The sequence below is a fragment of the Colossoma macropomum genome, unplaced genomic scaffold (genome assembly GCF_904425465.1).
Source record: "Colossoma macropomum unplaced genomic scaffold, Colossoma_macropomum, whole genome shotgun sequence".
Taxonomy (NCBI): domain Eukaryota; kingdom Metazoa; phylum Chordata; class Actinopteri; order Characiformes; family Serrasalmidae; genus Colossoma; species Colossoma macropomum.
In genome coordinates this window covers 27,469,971-27,492,278 of record NW_023494798.1, presented here as the reverse complement: position 1 = coordinate 27,492,278, position 22,308 = coordinate 27,469,971, and the positions used below count along the sequence as shown (strand labels likewise).

Genomic DNA, 22,308 nt, shown 5'->3' with positions numbered 1-22,308 from the left:
AGCGGTTAGCATGTAGCTTAGCCATCTACCACTGTGCCTCATCCTGGGAACAGCTTGACATGCTGGCTATTAAAGCCTTAATTACATTCTGGGAGCTTAGCAAAACACACACACACGCGGTTCAACATCAGACAGAAAGCATCCACTCACACACTCCTCTCCTGAAGGGACCTTCACACTCTTTCCCTCATTCCCACAGCTCGGAGGAACCACTGGGAAAACGAGCTGCAGTGGAGTTTGTGTGTGTGTTTTGTGGATGAAGGAGGTGACAAGGGTTGTTTCTCTCAGATGGAGAAATCACAGCACTAGTGTCTCCTGGGCTGTGGGGAGGCGGCCTAATTCCCAGAGCCTATCAAAGCCCAGCAAACAAAGGGGAGGGGCACAGGTACAAGGGAGGAAATGCAATCAGGATGTTGCGATGTTTCAAAGGAAAAGAAGGGGGGACTGATCTCAGTAAGGCTGCCACCTCCAGCACTGTTCATTTGACTGACACACACATACATATGTCTCTGTGTAGACTCATTTAAATCTCTACATCTTCCACACACACACACACACATACACACACATGCACACACACACACACATCATATAGAACACACACACACACACACACATCATATAGAACACACACACACACACATCATATAGAACACACACACACACACATCATATAGAACACACACACACACACATACACACACATGCACACACACACACACATCATATAGAACACACACACACACACACACACACACACACATCATATAGAACACACACACACACATCATATAGAACACACACACACACACACACACATCATATAGAACACACACACACACATCATATAGCATACACACATCATATAGACTGTAAATGACAGCTAAACATTACTGGTTATCAAATATTCCATTATATAATGAGGCATAAAACGTCACTATTAATTTATCAAATCTACCAATTATTTTCACGATTATTCAAGAAATCCGAGTTTTTGGATGCAAAGCAGCTCAAAGAACTGGCTTGCAACTCAATAATCCAATCATAATCAGATTTCTGCAGTTATCTAATCATTCAAATGGTCATGTAAACAACGTACTCCAATCTAGAAATCCGATTAAGAAATCCGATAAAGAGAGTTGGATTTTAACTCAGTAATCAGATTTCTCAGTGCATGTAAACTCTTACTCGGATTTCTTTTGGATTTCTTAGTCTGCGCATGAGTGAAACAGACTGCTGTATCGGAAATAGGCAAGTAGCGCTGCTGCAAGATGGCAGCAAAACACTTTTGGAGCGACACTGAAACCAACTCATTCTCAACGAAATGAAGGATTTAAATATTCTTCATCTTCTAGATGATGTATGTACATTTTTTCAGGTAAAGTGGCGCAATGTTTTTAAAAAAAGCCGCAGCATGAAGTTTGAGTTTTACATCACGGTTACGTCACGTCTTCTTCTGTGAGTTTATTGGCTCATTGCAAAGCAGAAATCTGATTACTGCCTGAATCATGTAGACCTTGAGTTTCCCCATTATCTGATTAGTCAAGTGCATGTTGATCGGATTACTGACGAAATCTGATTTTCTGCAGTTATCAAATTATTAAGTGCATGTAAACGGACTCAATGTTTCTTCTGAAATCAAGGGTATTAAGAGGGAGTTTGTCTCCCCTTTACTGCCATAACAGTATCAGCATCTATACTTCTTTACACCATTTGTTGTTACTGTGAGGATTTGATAGCACGCACAAGAGCATTATTGAGGTATTGATGTTGGATGATTAATTCTGGATCACAGACGCCACCCCAACTCATCCAAAAGATATTAGACGGAGCTTTGTCACTCCAGAGAATGCAGTTCCACTGCTCCATAGCCCAATGCTTTGGGGCTTTAAACCCCTCTAGCTGATGTTTGGCGTTGGCCATCTCAGGCCTTTCTATGGAAATTATACAAGTGGTGAGTGTGTAATTGAATACCTGCAATGGGTTCAGTTGCTGAATTCAGTGATTAGAAGAGCTGTCTGGATACCTTTGCAGATATTAGGCAGGTTTCCCAGAGAGCAATAAAGTCTATTTCTGGACTAAATGGACAGAAATCTCATGCCTGGAGATTCTTTATCAAAAGGGCAATACAGCACAGGATCAGGATTAATTCCTGACTGGGAAACCAACCTATAGAGTATTCTGAGGCAGTTTGAGACTAGGGAACTCATTATTACTTACTTGTACAGTTTTTTAGACGTCCATAAGAGAGCAGTAGGAGAACTTAAAATATGCATGATCATGCAAATTGCCAACTAATGACTGCTGAATCATTGAGAAGGTTAATTTTAATCAATATACTTTGAGTAAGTGAGTTTAATCAAGCAATCATGACAGCCCTAATAGAGGAAATTTGTTCTACACTTGCACCAACAAGGCAAAAAGGCAGAGTAACAGGCAGATGAATGATTAAGCAAATAAAAATAGCAGAAATAATAAAGAACACAAAAAAATGGGAAAAATCAAAGGATAAATGATTAGAACAAAAAAAAGATTTTAAAAAAGGAAAAGAAAAAGGGTGAGAGAGAGACAGAGAAAACAAAAGGGAGGGAAAGACAAAAAAACAGAAAAAAAGACAGAAAAGAGAAAGTAAGAGAATGGTGGATACAAGAAAGAAAGAAAGAAAGATGAGGAGAGAGACAGAGAAAGGTTTGGGGTTAAATAGAATAAAAAAAGAGCGAGTGAGCGCGAAAGAGAGAGATGGATAGATCAGCAACACACCACATATTTTGAAACGTTAATAAGTCATTCATCGCATTACAGTAAGCAAAGTCCACTTTTACACATGCTCTAATAAGACTCTTCAGCATCAGGTCAGGGTCTGTAAGACCTTGTCCCCCCATTTTGTTCCTCCTCGTTAGCCATATGGCCAGTTTGGCTTGACCAAAAAGACAACATTTGGCCAACTGTGAAAAAGTGTATTTTGGCCCCAGTATGAATAGTCCATAAGTGAAAGTCATGTCGAGAGAGAGAGGGAGGGAGGGGGAAAGAGACAGAGAGACAGAAAAGAGATACAGAAGGAGAAAAAGAGAGAGAAAGAGGGAAAGAAACAGAGAAAAAGAAAAAGAAAGAAAGAAAGAAAGAAAAAGAAAGAAAGAAATATGCCAGAGAGAGAGAGAGAGAGAGAGAGAGAGAGAGAGAGAAAGTAGGAGATAGAAAAAAACAGAAGAGACAGAAAAAGAAAGAAGTAGAGAGGGAGACAGAGAGAGCAAGAGAAGGAAAAAGACAGAAAAATTGAGGGAATGAGAGAATGAATAGTGAGAGAAATAGAGAGAAAGACAGAAAAGAGATACAGAAGGAAAAAGAGAGGGAGAGACACAGAAAGAAAGAAAGAAAGAAAGAAAGACAGAAAGAAAGAAAGACAGAAAGAAAGCGAGAGAAATATAGAGACAGCTAAATATAATACAGCCTACAGATCTCAAACATAGCACAGGCCAATTTGGCTGCACCGGAAATGCCATGATTGTTTTTCCTCCGGCTGTGCCAAGTCCCGAAAAACAGACGCGAAGCTACGGATTTCTGAGCGTTAACATTGCTTAATGCAGTGCATCCTCAGAGATGAAAAAGGCACTTTGGCCTCCGCTGAGAGACAGAGAGAGAGAGAGAGAGAGAGAGACGAAGAGAGCAAATGCAATCAACAGTGAATGACAATGTATCATCCTAAGTGGCAGTGTACTTAGCTGTGAGAATAAGAGCACATAAGGCCATACCTGAACAGACAAATCTCCTCTTAGGGGATTAGAGTGGCCAATCAATCTTATAAAAAACTAAAAAAGTTCATAATCAAAGCTTCAGCATGCTGATCCAGACACTGTCACTGTTTATCACATGTTATTGACTGTCGCTATGATTAAGTCCATGCTCAGGATCATGAGACCAGAGTCTAGACCACGCCAACGCATCAGTCATGCAAGTTCACTGCTACTGTCCATGCATAGAAGGTACAGCTGTATTAATGTTTTTCTGTGATGCATGGTGTTTTGTTTTGTGGATGACCTTGTAGCACAGCAGGCAATAAAATATGAGCCCACAAGTCGCATTCAAGGCTCACTCTAATAATAAAGCTCACAGGAATTCTTTCTGATTTCCCTCATATATTGCAAAATATGTCAAACCCAGAGAGAAGGTTATGAGAGGAATATCAAGGTGCTTCATTTTGGCAAGTCTACAGTGCACATTAGCCAGTGAATCACCACCTGAAACTACTGAAATCACAGCTCAGGTTTTGAAGAATGAGTATATGTTTTAATACCAGAGATACACCAATGCAGCTTTTTACAGCTGATTCTGATTCTGAATGATATTTAAATGTAGCATACAGGTCCAGCAAGTGGATACATTATCATTTGTGTCCATCTAAATCAACTAAGGCTAAAGAAAATATTGATCTATTATTGAAACACAGAATACAATGTTAAAAATAATACAGTAGTGCAGTGTGACTCATGTTCATGTTACATAAAGTAAACTTTAGTACAGTTTACATCAGCCATGTCAAACTGGGGACCTTTGGGGCCAAAGGACTGCGGATATTAGTGTTTACCCTCATCTAACGCTCTGAATTCAGGTTATGATGGCCATGCTAATTAGTTACTGAGTTGAATCAGGTGTGTTTAATGAGGCAGCGTACTAAAGTCTGCAGTTTTTTGGCCCACAAGGACTGGAGCCTGACACATGTGGTTTAGTCTATTGAGATATCGTCTCTGTCATCAAAACCTTTTTATTGTTTTATACCTTTTGAAAATGCTGGCTGCCCTTTACACAGTGAGAGTATTTTCATGTTGAATGGACCAATAGAAATGATGTTGTGGCATTAACATACATTACATTCTCCCCTGAAGGGGCATTCCAGCCTAAAACTAGCATTTAACATGTCATTTGTCAAGATATGTAATATTCTGTAGTGCGAGAATGCATCCCTCAGCCTAATCAGTTTAACAGAACTCATGATTTTGTATTCTGTCACTACAACACCCAGCATGCTTTACACAAACATGTTATACAACCACTGAGAATCCCCAGACATGATATTTGGATTTTTAGCAGTAAGCTATATGTTCACTTTATGGCTTCTTTCTGCATTTGCACCAGCTAGCAGGGAAAAACTATAAATACATTTTCAAATTCAAGTATCCACCCCAGAAAAACAGCTGTAATTTTTCAAAATTACACCTTCAAGATACATCATCAGAAGGGGGTTTTCCTAGTCTTTAAACTGGAAAACGTTACTCTAGAACACGTGTCAAGCTCCAGTCCTTGCGGGCCAAAACACTGCAAACTTATGCACATTGCTTCAATAAACACACCTGATTCAGGTCAACAGCTAATTAGCTAGGCCTTCATGAACAGAATTCAGAGCGTTAGACAGGGTAAAGGCTAATATCCACAGCACTTTGGCCCAGAAGGTTCCCAGTTTGACATGCCTGCTTTAGAGGCTCATGTGGAACTTTGAAGACATTTTAGAGATGTTGTGTTTTGTATATAGCGCTGCTGTCAGAACAAAACCTCTCATCTCCATTTTCCTTATTTTTCAGTTTTTGACATTATTTGAAAATGCCTGATGCCTTTTACATTGTGTGTAAATTTCAGGATGAATGGGCCAAAAGAAATGATCCAAAATTACTTGGAAAAAAAGGTACTGGTACTATTGACTTACATTAAAGTAAAGTATGTTTTTTCCATCTCCTGTAAAGTTCTCATTTTGGAGATACAAGGTTTTGTTCTGACAACAGCGATATGTTGTCACTGTCCACAGAAAATCACACATCTCCAAAATAGTAACTTTACAGGAGAAGGTAAAAAGTTCCTAACTCTGAATGTCAGTTAATGGAAAGAGATTTTATTTCAAGTAATTTTGAGCATTTCTAGTGGTTTAATGACATAATGTGTGTGCATGTGTGTGTGTGTGTACATATATATATATATATCTGCAGTCAGAAAAAACTCCAAAATTCTATATTTATATGAGGAGGAAAAAACACACTTATACACTTATATACATACTGTATTTAATATAGTGGACCCAGATTAGTTTTCCAAGTATATCTGGAATCTGTATCTGTTGGTCTGTTTTCAGATTATGTTAAAAAATATGGCAGTATGCAAAACACTATGGACCACAATTTCAGTTCCCCCATAGGACAATAAATGCTGAAAATGGAACAAATGGAATGAAGAAAAAGTGGTCAGTCACCTGCCACCTGCATGAGTATGGAGCCCGTGCTGTGGCCCTCCACATTAACAAAGCAGGTGTAGATCCCGTCATCTACCACGCGGACCCTCTTTAGCAGCAGGGAGGCATTTCCGGATGCTAACTGCCCATGGAACAGACTGGTTCTGTTAGCAAACCGCTTTTCCTGGTTAGTCAACTGGTCCTGCTGTTCCAAGTAACTGTGCACGGGCGGCTGAGTGTCTGCCAGCTGCCAGATCACAGTCAGCTGTGACAGGTTAAAGGTCGAGACCCCGGAGAAGGTGCAGTTGAGGATAGTGTCGGTTCCGAACAGCACCACCATTGGGGAGTCTGCGACATGCACTTCCAGAGCTAGATAGGGAGAGAGAGAGAGAGACAGTGAAATTTTAATGAGGCTAATAAGCATCAAGGCCTTGCTTCCACAGACAGACAGGCCAGTGATGATCTGTATTGTCATCATGAAGAATCTTCTGATGTCCTGCATTATCAACACGAAGAATTATCAAACATGTTGTTTGTAGTTAGGCTTTGATAAATCAGCATCAGTTCTTCTATAGAATGATGTGAAATTCCCAATTAGTTCTTTTGTAAGCAAACATCTAAGGCATGTTAAATCCAAACAGACAGGCAGGGTCATTTAAATCACACACACATCCACTCTCCTTTACTGATACCATCCAATAACTACATCATCTTTTACTAAACTGTTGGTGGAATAAGTGTTGTATGAATCATTGAAAGCTCAATAATTTAAAGGGCTCATATCCTACATTTTTATTGTTTTTTATCTTTTAACCCTATGGTCCACTTCTAACATTTGTTTGGTTTTATGTTGCAAAAACGGTCATAATTCTTTTTTACAAGACCGTTTTCCACCCTCTGTTTATTCCCTAGAGTTAGTGACCGTTTTTGTTTCTAGGCTTTTAGGACTAATATAATAAACGACCTCTGTTCTGATTGGCTGTTCTGTATTGTGCCTCATTCAATAAGCACTCAGAGTTGAAACACTCCTTATAACTCCAGTGAGTATGGGCGGGACTAAACAATCATGGACTGCATAGGTGAATATTGTTATGTCCTATGATGTATTTGTAATGTCATCTAAACCTATGAATTGCAACTAGTCATATGCAAAGGTTTGAACACCCCAGGTCAAATGTCATGTTTCGTTGAAGTGAGAATAAGTTAAAAATCTAAAGCAAATCCTCTACAGTGAACACACTTAAATATGCTATTGTCTGCTATTTTAGCACACAATTTCTATTTAAACTATAAAACTATAAAATATAAAACTATTAAAATATAAAATGTGTCATAACTTTGCAAAAGTCACATTTGTACAGGATTTTTTTCCCTCTAACATGTTTAACTCATCAAATAAACAGTACTTGGGCATTATAGTGTGCAGAAGTGTGGCCCATATCATAGAAAACTCAAGTTTTTATAATAAAAAGTTAGAAGTAGTATGTAAACACTCTGCAGTCCACTCAGTCCCTATAAGAAAGCTAGTCTCTCATTCTCACTCATTGTTTTTTGCCATGTCATAAAACCAACATATTTACATATATGTGCCTATTCAGCCTACAGCAGTTCAGCTCCACTCATTCACAATTAAGCAATGAGAAGTGTAGATGCAGTGATCATTTATACATCTCTTAAATGCAGAATAAACATTTTAATGATGAAAATGAATAAAAAAAACATTATGGAAATGATTAAATATATATATATATATATATATTTATATATATAATATATATATATATATATATATATATATTATATATTATATTATTATTTTATATATAATCATATACTTATATAAACACATCAAAGTGAAATCCCCTTAAACATAGCATGAATAAGTGTCAACAGGTCTTACAAAGCTCTGAAAAAATATGGAGCATATACATTTTTTTTTAAGCTTACACTATATGTATTGGCATGGTCTTCATATTTTTATATATTTATATGGCGGCACTAGAAGTTGAAAACGAGCTATATACTGCTATATACAGCAATGACACGATGAAGTACAATGCAAGATGTCATTAGCAAGAAGTCTTAGCATTAGCATTAGCAAGTGCCAAACAAACCAAAAACCAATGAAAATGTGTGATTTTAATAAGCTTATGTAGAAGAGTTTTGCTCAGACCACTGACTGTTAGCCATGAGCTGTAGAGAAATCATTCAGCACTCATCTTTTCTGCTGAAGTCACTTTTTTAACCAAAGACTTCTGGCAATCACTTAAATAATGTGAATGAGATGAGATTTCATTCTAAGTCATGTTCATTCATATCATCATGAAATTTTGACAAAAAAGACCAAAAACATACAGTGAAGATATATGAGTCTTATAGGCTGTGGTAACAAAAAAGCCTGTTGGAAAATGGTCATGTAAAATTAATTATGACACTCACATTACAAATGGGCCTCAAAAAAATAAAAAAAAACAAAGGTAGGGTTGATGTATTCGGCACTCTGTAACAATTTGAACACTTTGTGTTCAACTCAGTAAGCATTTATTTGTTTTTTGTGTTTATGTATTGTTTCCTCCTAGTGTCACTTTGGCATTGAGCACTGAGACACATATTTTCATAGTATAACTATGTAAACCACTTTTTTTCCAAATTTCATTTTGTACAACACCTTTACACTGTGTAAACACTTCATTATGAATGGACCAAAATCTTATATATTTTTGGAAAGTAATATTTTCACACACTGTTTCTATCACTTTAAGAGATGTGAAGAACATTTTTTATTTCTTCTATAAAGTTCCAATTTCAGAGATAACCTACAATGTTTTATGACAGCAATGATACGCTACAAAAGACTTGAATAAACCCTCTCCTATAACACTCCACTGGTCACCGCTATCAGTGTCAGATCTCCAAACAAAACAGAGAGGACATAAAGCCTCAGGCCAGGCAGTCAGCAGAGCAACAGGGCCACGTGATGTGTGAGCTACGTAAGATTTAAAGAAGTGCAGACTTCAAAAAACATGTTTATAACGCCACACTCAGCCATGTGGCATGTAGATCAAGAGTGAACAGGGTTTAATCAGTGAAATGAAACATTTTAAAAAAAGAGAAGGTGGATCGAGAGAAGAGAAGAGAAGAGAAGAGAAGAGAAGAGAAGAGAAGGTTTTTCCTTGATTTTAGAAAGGCTGGAGTGAGAATCTGATGTACTATGTAAACACTGTGAAGTTTTCTAATGTATCATTTACATCCCCATATATATATATATAAACATAGTTGTGATGTCACAACCATGAATGAATTTGCATATGATTATGTATTCAGTCTACATCAGTTTAGCCCAGCACATTCATCTTGAAGTGATATGGAGTGTTGTTTCTGCAGAGTTTGAGTGGAAGAAGTGGGGAAAGTCACTGTCAGGAACATTGTAGCCTTCTAAAAACCCACACATCCAAAGGGACAGGTCAAATGTTTTTGTTTTGCTCTTTTTTTCTGATATCCCTGATGATTTCAGTCTGAACTTAACAGTTTATTCAGGCTAGAATGCTTTTTGACTCAGGGGGCAGCCATTAGAATAGACAGTGTGAATGTGCCCTAATTTGGCCCAAATGAACCAAACAAGAGAACAGTAATTTGAGGACAGGTCTTGATCCACTTCCAATAAACCCTTTAGTTCAGTTCACTGTGAATGGAAACATATTTTATGGTGGTCCACATCAAATGAGGGAATTCGACAACCGAATACGCTTTCCTCTTCTTCTGGCAGCACACCAGCACTGTACTGTCTGCATAATCCACCCGCTTTAACATCCGACTCTTGACAGACACTCATATCGTCTTTCCAGCAAGAGCTGCTGCTAATAGCGGCAGATGAGCAATAAAAGAAAGACAACGATTTTGGCACACGGATTGTCATTTCTGGCCAGGCATTAGCGACTTGGTTTGTCAGTTTGAGTTTAACCAATCATGCAAAAAGCAAATACAGAGTATTATTATTGCTGTGATTGTGATATACATAGACCATAAGCATCTATTTTCTGTTTTTCTATTTTCATAGTGTGGCAATCATGAAAGTAACAGACCGCTTATATCCCTGCCAAATTCCTGACCAATCAACAAATATCCATGTTTACAATATGCTGCACTTTAGTGTGAAACCAACAGAACCAAATGAGAAAAAAAAAAACTCCCAAAATCTCAAATTGTGGTGCAGACATTAGCAAACAAGTTAGGTGTGAAAACAGCTTAAGAGATGTTAGAAAAACAAAACAAAAAAAAAAGATACGCACAAATATTCCAAGTGGACTTGAAGAAGAAAACTAAACAAATAAAATACAACAAACGTGAAATACTGGACTTTCCTTTATCTCTAGACAGCCTTTCCTCTCTGAGTGTGATACTGTATGCTGTCTGTCCTTCTCTCACCCCGGCCGATGGAGCGGTAGTTGAAAGTGTTTGGCGGCGGTTTGTGTAATAGCGTTTTGGAGGTGGACTGCTAGCTCAGTGTGTCTGCAGGAACAGAGCGCGGTGGGTGTGCGGAGTGGGTCTTGGTGGGAGAAGAGCTTTTGACGTCACGGAAAGTTGAGCTTGAGGAATGCTCCGCACTTCACATGGGGCTGCAGCAGCAGGACACGCTCTCACACTGATTACTGATGCTTCAATCAACTACAATCTGTTTCCATATGGGAGGCAGACCTGGGCCTGACTGGGAGCCCGGCTGTGTGTGTGTGTGTGTGTGTGTGTGTGTGTAAGAACAACTCAGATTCAAGTGTTCTTACAAACAAAAGGATCTTGAGCTTTGGCTCATGTTATGTACTAAAATGTAAACAAACAGCACAGCTATGTCTCACTGACTAACTTATATACTGAGCTGACAAGAAACATCTAACTTGTATGTACATTCAGTGGCCATTTTATCAGAAATACCTCCACCTCTATCAATGGAAAAGGGCCACCACAGGACCACCACAAAGACCAGATATAATTTGGCAAATTAGGCTAAGCAGCATTGCTGGAGTTTTTATATCACTCACTGTCACTGCTGGGTTGAGAATAGTCTGACAACCAAAAATATCCAGCCAACAGTGGTCCTGTGGTCAGAAACTGACCACTGATAAAGGGCTAGAGGATAAGCAACAACAGCACATAGAAAATATTGAGCTATAGTCTTTAACTGTGCACTTTCAAAGTGTACCAACGAGGTAGGTGTGTCTAACTCTTACACACTAATTGGGTCAAATTTGACGCGTTTTGACATTTAAAGGGCCCGTATCCTACATTCTTCTTATTTTCTATTCTCTCTTCTGAGGTCCACTTATAACATTTGTATGATTTTATGTACCAAAAAGGGTCAGAATTCATTTTTACTTGACCATTTTCCAACCTCTGTTGGCTGTTTTTGCTACTGTGACTTTAAGACTGATATATGAAAATAAGCTCTGTTCTGATTGGTTGTCCTGTACTGAGCCTTGTTTAGAAAGCACTTAGAGCTAAACACTCCTTAGAATTTCAGTATGAATGGGCAGAGCTAAAGTGCTGCAGGCTGAATATACATAAATAACTGTAAACAACTGGTACATTTTGAAATATTAACAATGTTTACATATTACCTCAAAAAAAAAAACCAACCCAAAAAACTAGCACAATTTGGTTTTCCAAGATATTCTCATGATTCTCTAGACTCGTACACCAAGGACTCCACCAATCATAAACCACTTCTGAGATCCAAGCCACCTGATTACTGAACTGTCGTCACCTGGTTCTCATTATCCTCTGTGTATAAATACCTGTCTGTTTGTAGTTTGTTTTGCGAAGTGTTGCCAACCGTACCTGTTGTGTACTGACCATTCATTTGTCTGTCTGATCCTCCCGTGTTTATGACCTTTTTCTCGTTTCTCATTTCATGTCTTTTGATTTCCCTTTTTGGTATTGTTTGCCTTGAACTGATTGCTATTTTGGCTTTGACCCACGCATGTGTTTGACCTTCTCTTTTCATTTAGTGCTCATGTTTGTATTTTTGGTCATTGCTGCTCTGAACTGGTCTGGCTTGGACCTGGCTTTTTGACCTTTTACATCCACGAGTGTCTGGTTAGTTGGACTAATGTTGCAATGAACTCTTAAAAGGACCAAAATACACACTTTTAAGCCTGAAATTTGAGGAACTTTCCTAAAGTGAGACAATTTTTTGTACAAGTGCCACACATTTTTTTTACAGGTTTTGTTGTGGGTCAATTCTGAATCGATCTTGTAACATTAAAAGAGTAACATTTATGCCAAATTATGAACTCCAAAATCTTCTCCATTTGAGCTCAACATAAAATTGGTTCAGCAGAAACTATTTTTTCATGTTTTACATCTTCAGTTACATCAAAAATGGTTTCTGCTGATCTCATAAAGAGATTAAAAGTTATAACCCCTTTTAAAATAATTTTTGCACATAAAATATTTGTAGGTAAGCATTTTTGACCCATACTGTAATGGGTTAGATTGTGAATATATATAATATATTCACAATATATATAAAGGCCAGTACAGATGGAGGCTGATAAGTGCAGCAACAGATGGGCTACAGTTAGTACCTGTATACCAACAAAGTGCACCTGTATTGTAGGTGTTTCTAATAAAGTGGCCAATAACTGTAGGTAAACCCAGGCGTATCTAATCAAACTGGCAACTCAGTGCAAATCTTACATTCTGAATGTTTTATTAATTTCATTAGAGGACTGAGATATGAATTGAATGAATGGGAGACAAAAAGCGCTATTTAAGGAAATTGCACTTGGTCATTCAGACTATCTAGTTTAATAGTCCTCACCCGGGGAGCAAAAGGCCATCGGAGAGTACTTCAAATCCTCATTCAAACACTTTAAATGTGAATTTGACCCGTGTCTGGGGTAAAAGGGAGGATTAAGAATTATATAAGGGTATTGGGACCCTCTAAATACCAGAGATGATTGATCTAGAGGTGATCTTTTGAGAAGAACAGGAGAAAAGGACAGAGAAGTGTGTGTGTCTGAGAGGAAGAGGTAAGAGTAGGATGGAGTAGTCTGGCAGGATTTTTAGTTAATAACGCTGGGCGGTGTATGAGTGGCTGAGAGAGGAAAAGAGAGAAGGAGAAAGACAGGATGTACACCAGCAGTATCAAATAAAGTCATTAAAACCCTGGTGAACGCTGCCACACAACCCTCAACACTTTATTTACCTCTCCACCATCCACTCTGCCCTTCAGATAGAATCAATGACTCTCACCACTCTCCTCTTTCCTTCCTCCTTCTTCCAGCTATTTCCTCTTCTCCTCTTTTCATCTGCGGAAATTAGCGTTTGGTTTCAGGCCTTTTTAAAGGGTGGTGCTTATATAGATGTCTGTAAGTTAAACTGCTGCATAAGTGACCTTATTAATAAAACTAATGAGGTTCTTTAGGCCTTCGGAGTCCAAAATATGCACGCTATATTTATTAGTTATATGTATTAGTAGTGTTCTGATGGATTTTTCTCAGTGTCACTGCTGGACTGAGAATAGTCCACCAACCAAAATATCCAGCCAACAGCGTCCTGTGGGCAGCATCCTGTGACCACTGGTGAAAGACTAGAGGATGATTAACACAAACCGTGCAGCAGCAGATTAGCTATCGTCTCTGACTTTACATCTACAAAGTGGACTGACAAGGTAGGAGTGTCTAATAGAGTGGACAGTGAGTGGACACAGTGTTTAAAAACTCCAGCAGCACTGCTGTGTCTGATCCACTCATACCAGCACAACACACACTAACACACCACTACCATGTCAGTGTTACTGCAGTGCTGAGAATGATCCACCACCCAAATAGTACCTGCTCTGTGAGGGTCCATGGGGGTCCTGACCACTGAAGAACAGGGTAAAAGGGGGCTAACAAAGTATGCAGAGAAATAGATGGACTACAGTCTGTAATTGTAGAACTACAAAGTGCACCTATATAGGAAGTGGAGCTGATAAAATGGACGTAGGTGGGGATAGGACGTAGGTAATAGGAAGGAGGTGGTCATAATGTTATGCCTGATCGATGTATAATAATCAATTACTTTTACTGTTATTTTTCATATTTTTAATTCCAGTTTAATATTCCAGTTCATATTAGACAGGCAGAGTCTCAATTACTTTAGCAGATAAACATGTAAAATGTAACATAATAAGTATTCATTGCATATTAACTTTTTCTCATTTCATTGTGTAACAGCATGGCTCCATAATCCATTAAACTGAGAATTACTACCACTCATCAAAACAAAACAGTGTATAATGTTGAAGTGAATAATAGAGATGTTTTATTAAATTAATAATAAAAAAAAAACAACAGAAAATAATTCAATGTGTCCTTAAATTACCTCTCGTCACATAATTACTCAATTGGAGTCCACTGTGTGCACTTTAAGAGTTTAAGTGTTTCAAAACACCATGATTCCATGCTGTTCAACAATGTCCGAATGTCCAGTACTTTTTTTAGGCTCTGTAACTGTGCCCCTTTTTAACTTATCGAAGGGTAGCTCTCTAACCTATGACCTTTTTTACAATTCTTTCCGAAATGATTCTTGCATGGTGAAATCTCAAAATTGATCATCTTGGTGCGATCCAGAATTATCATTTTAATTTATTTATTACATTTTACCCAATTTTTCTCCCCAGTTTAGTCATGTCCATTTCCACGCAAAGCTTGGTCTCCCCCAGTCACACAATGCTACCAAGCTGTCCTCTGAGACACCTGAAGACCACCGCTCCTTTTCTGCCACAACACAGTATCATTCGACAGCTCAGTGTCCTTGGAGGAGAACACTAACTGCCAATTCTGTTGTGCTAGCTAAGTCTAACCCAATTATGCTGTCTTGGACTGCTAGTAGAGGCTGCATAAGGTTTGTTCACCTGTACATCCTGCGTGATCTGCAAAATCATTTGTGAGGAGGATGAATTTTGTTGCACCGTGGTCATTGCAGGCAAGGTAGCCAACAGGTGGGTACTATGGCTTGCTGGAGGAGGGGAGCAGGCTTGGATAATTATTGGCTGTCTATGGACTCAGATGAGTGTGCATCAGATACATTTTGTGCATCACATGATGTTTTTCCAAGAAAACTGTGTTAGCCCCCCCCCGTCACAGCACGCCACAGCAACGGACTATTTTGGCTTTAATTTAAGTCTGCTGATGTGTAATTAGCAAAAAATATAATGTTGATACAGATAAATCAATGTTGATATAGATAAAAAGTAGTGAAGCTAAACTGTGGCTGCATTGCTGGATGCTTGTCTGTCAGTAATAATTTCATATAACATGGTGCTTATTGTGCGGCGCCATGTGCAATTTCTCATGATTTTATTGTGTGGGGGTGCAGTGGGTCTGGGGTGTCACGGGGGGGTTGCATGGGCATGCTCTACAGCAGTGATGTGGATTTCAGGGGCTAAGCATGTGAGAGTGTGGACAAGTTCCATAGCCCAAAGTAGGTGGGTGTGGGTGGGCATGATGTGTGGATAAGACAGGTGAGTGTGTGTGGGCATGATGTGTGATGGAGGTGGGTGGGTGTGAGTGTGGGTGAGCATGATGTGTGATTGAGGTGGGTGGGAGTGAGTGTGGGTGAGCATGATGTGTGATTGAGGTGGGTGGGTGTGAGTGTGGGTGAGCATGATGTGTGGTTGAGGTGGGTGGGCATGATGTGTGATTGAGGCGGGTGGGTGTGAGTGTGGGTGGGCATGATGTGTGATTGAGGTGGGTAGGTGTGAGTGTGGGTGGGCATTATGTGTTGTTGAGGCAGGTGAGTGGGTGGGCATGATGTGTAATTAAGGTGGGTGGGCGTGGGTGGGCATAAGGTGTGATTGAGGCGGGCAGGTGTGAGTGTGGGTGGGCATGATGTGTGGTTGAGGCGGGCGAGTGTGAGTGTGGGTGGGCCTGATGTGTGATTAAGGCGGGTGGATGTGAGTGTGGGTGGGCATGATGTGTGATTGAGGTGGGTGGATGTGAGTGTGGGTGGACATGATGTGTGATTGAGGCGGGTGGGTGTGAGTGTGGGCGGGCATGATGTGTGATTGAGGCGGGTGGGTGTGAGTGTGGGCGGGCATGATGTGTGATTGAGGCGGGTGGGTGTGAGTGTGGGCGGGCATGATGTGTGATTGAGGTGGGTGGGTGTGAGTGTGGGCGGGCATGATGTGTGATTGAGGTGGGTGGATGTGAGTGTGGGTGGGCATGATGTGTGGTTGAGCTAGGTTGGTACAGGCAAGAATGACACTAGATTTTGCAGACATATTTTGCATGTGATATGTGGTGGAAATGTGCCAGTGTGGGGATTATAATCAAGCCTGTGCAGACCTCTAATTTCAAACTTGCGATCTCCTGATGACAGAGCCTATGCCACTCAGGAAACCCTAGAATTATTAACTGAATGCACAAATAAAACTGGAGGAACTATTTACACAGTGGACAAAAAGAACAATACACCAATACACATTAAACTGAGAATTACTACCACTGATCAAAACAAAATAGTTTAGAATGTCAAAATAGATAATATAGTTGTTTTATTAAGTTAATAATAAAAAACAACAGAAAATAATCCAGAGTATTCTTAAATTCCCTTTCTTACTTAATTGGAGTCCACTATGTGCACTTCAAACATCATGGTTCCATGCTGTACAACAATTAAATCTGAAAAAAGTGCAAAAGTCCAGTGCTCTTTCTAGGCAGTACATTAAATGCATAAATAAGACTGGAGGAACTGTTTACACTGTGCACAATAAGAACAACACACCAAGTTTTTTAATGTTTGAAAATAGCCTGAGAATTTTATTTTGGCCAAAAAGGTATGAGCGTATTCTTCATTGAATATAGTTGATTTGCCACTTTCAGACTGATGCAATGCATTTTACCACTCCTACTTACTATATTTAAAATGATCAGTATCCATACAATTTCTGACCATTATGCATATTTGGGATCAGTTAAGCCTCAACCCATCAGCTGCCTTCAACTCACTGTAGACTGAACTACTGTGAATCACTCCACTGCTTCTTTCTCCCTGTGGCCTAAAACTTTGGTTGGGGATCTTTTAAATGCACAAAATAAATAAATAAAAACATTTCCCACTTTCACTCTTTCTTCAAATTCTGTTCCCTTATCCTCTCTATCAATCTCCCTCTTGCTCTCCCCTGCTATCCCTCTATCTCTCACCCTCACTCTCTCCATCCGTATCAGTCGCTCCGTGGTTCAATAACACACACCTTCCTATCTCTAACTTTAATAACACAAGCTGTAATGCATTGAGGTTCAATGCACTCTGCTCAATAACAGAGGGGGCCCAGCGCCTCCTTTCGTAATATAACACGCACTCTTTAGACCAATATCAGCCCAGCTATAGGCCACACGCGCATGCGTGAGTTCACACACACACACACACACACACACACGCGCACACACACACACACACAGACAAACAGAGCTTCAAATAACAGCGCTCGATATCATTGAAAAACACAGGGCTCAATATCTACCTGTGGAGAAACATACAGGTTCATTTTAAAGTGCTCGATAACTGACTGGAGCACTATCATCCCTCCATCACTCTGCTCTGAGCTGCAGGGCCCGACGTGCACGGATTCAGAGAACAGCACATTGGAAATGCACTTGCAAGTGTGAGCACACTCGTACACATATTGGAAATTCACTCAGAAGTTCACACACTGGTGTATATATATATACACACACATACACAAATACATGCACACATACTCACACCTTGACTTTATAGGTGTATGTACCTATAAGTAATGTCTCATATTATGTTACAGTATTATTTATATGTAAAAATAATGTCCTATATATATTGTATGTGCATGTAACTATATATGTATTATATGTATTACTTATATGTAAGTACCTTTATGTAAAAATAACGCCTCATATGTATTGTCTACATGAAATTTCCTGTACAGCATAATGTCTCATATGTATTTTTAATGTGTAATTAATAATAGTTGTTTTCTATGTATTATATATATTAGTACTTACATGTAGCTTTAATGTAAGCCACATGCATTATACATGTAAACCCATATATTACTACTACTGCTACTACTACTACTACTACTAATAATAATAATAATAATAATAATAATAATAATAATTCTGTATTATACAGTTTGTAAGTATTTACATGTAAGAATTTTCTAATCCTATGTTTTACCCTGTGGAATCCTACTCCCTTTATAAATAAATAAATAAATAAATAAATGCACACATATACACACACAAACACATCCCTTTAAGTACCTCTATGTTATGCTATGCAAATTAATTAGATATATGCAACAACCGATGTATAGTATGTTTTAATTGTATTATATATGAAAGTATGTAACAACCCATATACTACTACTACTACTACTACTACTAATAATAATAATAATAATAATAATTCTGTATTATACAGTTTGTAAGTATTTACATGTAATAAGAATTTTCTAATCCAATGTTTAACCCTGCCGAATCCTACTACTTTAATATATATATAAATAAATAAATAAATAAATAAATAAACTCGTGCTTGTTTGTAGGTAGGGGTCACCCCTGTTTTTCTCTTGTTTTCCTACACAGTCAGGACACTTTTATCTTGAAAACATATGAAAACAAACACACACACACACACACACACACAAATGCATCCCTTTGAGTACTTATTTATTTTTTGACTTTGCTGACACTCAGAGATCAGGCAGACGTTACCTGTACTGTACTTTCTGTAAGGCCTCGGCCTGGAGCTACAAAACTACAGTGTGACCGCACCGCCCTCAGGTGGAGTGGAGAAAGAACTGCACCTACAGGTGATTCCTATTTTATCCAACGGCAATACCCCACCCCAAACCCGTAAACTAGTAAACAGAGAGAGGTAGATGCTGCTGAAACTCCGTGACCTGTAGTCTGTAAACAAGCCTAAAAGGAAAACGAATCCGCTGTAGGATCTGAGCTTACAGCTTTAATACACAGCGGCGGCACAAAGGAAGCCCACCTGACCTGTCACTTTCTCATTTCCATCTGAAACAGGACGAGTGGATTATCACTCTCTCTCCAGGTCATTACTGGGTCACAGCGGAGCGGAGATGATACACGGCCGCACGTCCGCACATGACACCTCTTTTCCAGAGAAATCTTGTCAAATCAAAACCACTCTCTCTCACCTTCGCATGTCAGACTCTGATGTTAGCCTCCATTTTTTCTGTCTCTTTTCCTCTCTCTAGCTACACGCTTCTCTCCCTCCTTCTGTCCCTCCTGTCCACACTTTTCCATCAACACTTCGAGTTCCATTCGAATGAGTTTCATTAAAATTCTGTCCATGTATCGTCCAAATATAACGACACACTGTCAGATACATGCCGCCTTCGTTCTCTCAGTGACTCTCTTTCTCTTTCTCTCTCACCGCTTCAATACACGTGTTTCTACTTATGTCTAATGGGTGACTGATCAGGAGATTCCTGATCGGTCACCCAGAAGGCATCTCAACAACAAAATGTTCACCAAAACAGCATTTAAAGGGATAGTTCAGCAACAAATCTAGAGTTTACAGTTTCCTTCTCAACCTAAACACCATCACCCAAAATGAATTTGGTTTCATTACATTTGTTTCTTTAGTTTTGTACTGCAGCTACAACAATAAGCTTCATGCAAACTGCATGATTACATCATCACACATTTGCCTCCCGTTGTTAAGTAATCTCTCACAGACTTATTTTATGGTTTCTGACACTGTATGACATAGGATAAATATGGAGAAAAGCCTGTTCCATAGCCAGAAACAGCACTAGAGGCATAGAGCCTGAATTATGTCTGTACTTTTGTCTATGTAGTTTACATGATTCCACCTGCTGGGGCAAAAGCAGTGCTGTGCGATACTGATAAAATTAAACATCATATTTTCCTAATACACTGTGGTATCATATGATATATACGTTTCCCTTAATAAAGTTAGTGAAGTTCCTGGGCTGCTTCTCTATGATAAAAGAATGTTAAAAGAAAGTCTTACAAACTTGATGTAGCTGGTTTTCACATCAAACTGTTGTGTTCTGTTGTTTTCTCTTAAATTACACCAAAGAGAAAAATGACACCTTTTTTCCAGAAAGAATACTAGTCACTTATTTGACAACTTAGCAATGTGTGAGAATGACATAATTATGTATTAGCCACAACTTAGTAAGGTGTGGGTACAAGATCCAAATGCATGGCCACAGCTTAGCAGGGTAATTAAGATATCAAGATAATTAAGTCTGGCCTCAACTTAGTAAGGTGGGGAAACAAGATAATTAAGTCTGGCCAAAACTTAGTAAGGTGTGGGAACAAGATAATTAAGTCTGGCCACAACTTAGTAGGATGTGGGAACATGATAATGGAAGTCATAGACACAACTGAGTAAGACACATGCACAAGATAATTAAATCATGTCCATGACTTAATAAATAGATAACTAAGTTGTGGTCACAAGTTAGTAAGGTGTGGGATCAAGATAATTACATCACAGACACAACTTAGTAAGGCACAGGTAAAAAAAGATATTTAAGTCATAGAAATGACTTAGTAAGGTGGCGGAACAAGAAAATTCAGTCATAGACATGACCTAGTAAGGCATAGGAATGAGATAATTAAGTCATAGACATAACTTAGTAAAGGTGTAGGAACAAGATAAATAAGTCATAGACGTGACTTAGTTAGATGTAGGAATGAGATAATTAAGTCATAGACATAACTTAGTAAAGGTGTAGGAACAAGATAAATAAGTCATAGACGTGACTTAGTTAGATGTAGGAATGAGATAATTAAGTCATAGACTTAATAAGGCATTGTAATGAGATAACTAAGTCGTAGACATGACTTAGTAAGGCAAAGGAGCAAGATGAATAAGTCATAGACACGACTTAGTAAGATGTAGGAATGAGATAATTAAGTCATGGACATGACTTAGTAAGATGTAGGAATGAGATAATTAAGTAATAGACTTAGTAAGGCACAGGAATGAGATAATTAAATCATAGACACAAGTTAGTAAGGCACAGGAATGAGATAATTAAGTCGTGGCAAAAAAATTATGTCGTGGCCACAACTTAGTAAGGTGCGAGAACAAGATAATAGTCATGGCCACGACTTAATGATCTCATTCCTACACCCTAATGATAAGCATGACTTAATTATATTGTTCTTATGCCTCACTAAGACATGGGCACAATATTTAGATAGATGGTACATTGCTCAGTACTACATACAAGCTTCCATTACTTGCTACCTACATTAGCCGTGTTGATCCACGGCAAAACTAAAGAAGCAACTACAGACAGGCATGTCTTGGATGATGGACTACATTTGAGCCTAGACGGTTGAAGTGTGATTTGATTTTTTTGTCAATCTACTCTTAACTGTCATACATATTTCCCATCATTTTTGACCATATGTCAAAACAACTCAAATATGCACATCTTTCAGCTGTGCTGTCTTTAAAAAGCCCCCGTTGACTGTGCACCAACACATCTAGAGCCATGACATCTGGTCATGCAGTCACACACTGCTGTTTTGCACATTTAGAAACTTTCTGAGGGTTGAAGGGAACAGAATAAACAGAAGCATCCAGATGAGCTAATGAAGCGTGCTAGAAGGACTTTCCCCCTTTTTCCTCATGAGTTTGAGCTTCCTTTGAATTATTAATCCTATATGCTAAAATAAAAAGAACAGCAATATTTGTTTCAACCACACAACTGTCAGTTTTCCTCTCCCTTTCCACTCCTCTGTGTTTCTTTCTCTCTCTCGTTCGCTCTGGGTGACAGTGGCGACAGTAGCTTTATCAGATGTGCTGTGCTGCTCTCATGCCCGTCAATAAGCTGTTAATGGGCTCAGACTGCTGATGATAGTGGCAGTGGCTGAAGAGCTGACAGAGATAAGGCCAGCAGCCAGTCAGAGAATGACAAGAAACGCCAAGACAGACGCATGTGTGTGAAAGAGAGAAAGAGAATGAAGGAGAGAACTGAAATACATAGCGAGAGGGAAGGAATGATATTCTGCCCATCAAACGTTTAAGGACACCTTGTCTTCCTTTGAAATTTGAGTTTT

At 38.9% G+C, this 22,308-nt stretch overlaps 1 protein-coding gene across 1 annotated transcript in view; it reads right to left on the bottom strand.

Annotated features, from left to right (window-relative positions):
- The window catches only part of cd276 (CD276 molecule), a 137,963-nt gene that overhangs the window by 92,482 nt on the left and 23,173 nt on the right, over positions 1-22,308 (bottom strand). Inside the window, exon 3 of the mRNA XM_036585333.1 lies at positions 6,233-6,580. Within this exon, the coding sequence (XP_036441226.1) occupies positions 6,233-6,580 (348 nt within the window). The remainder of the gene's footprint in view (positions 1-6,232; positions 6,581-22,308) is intronic.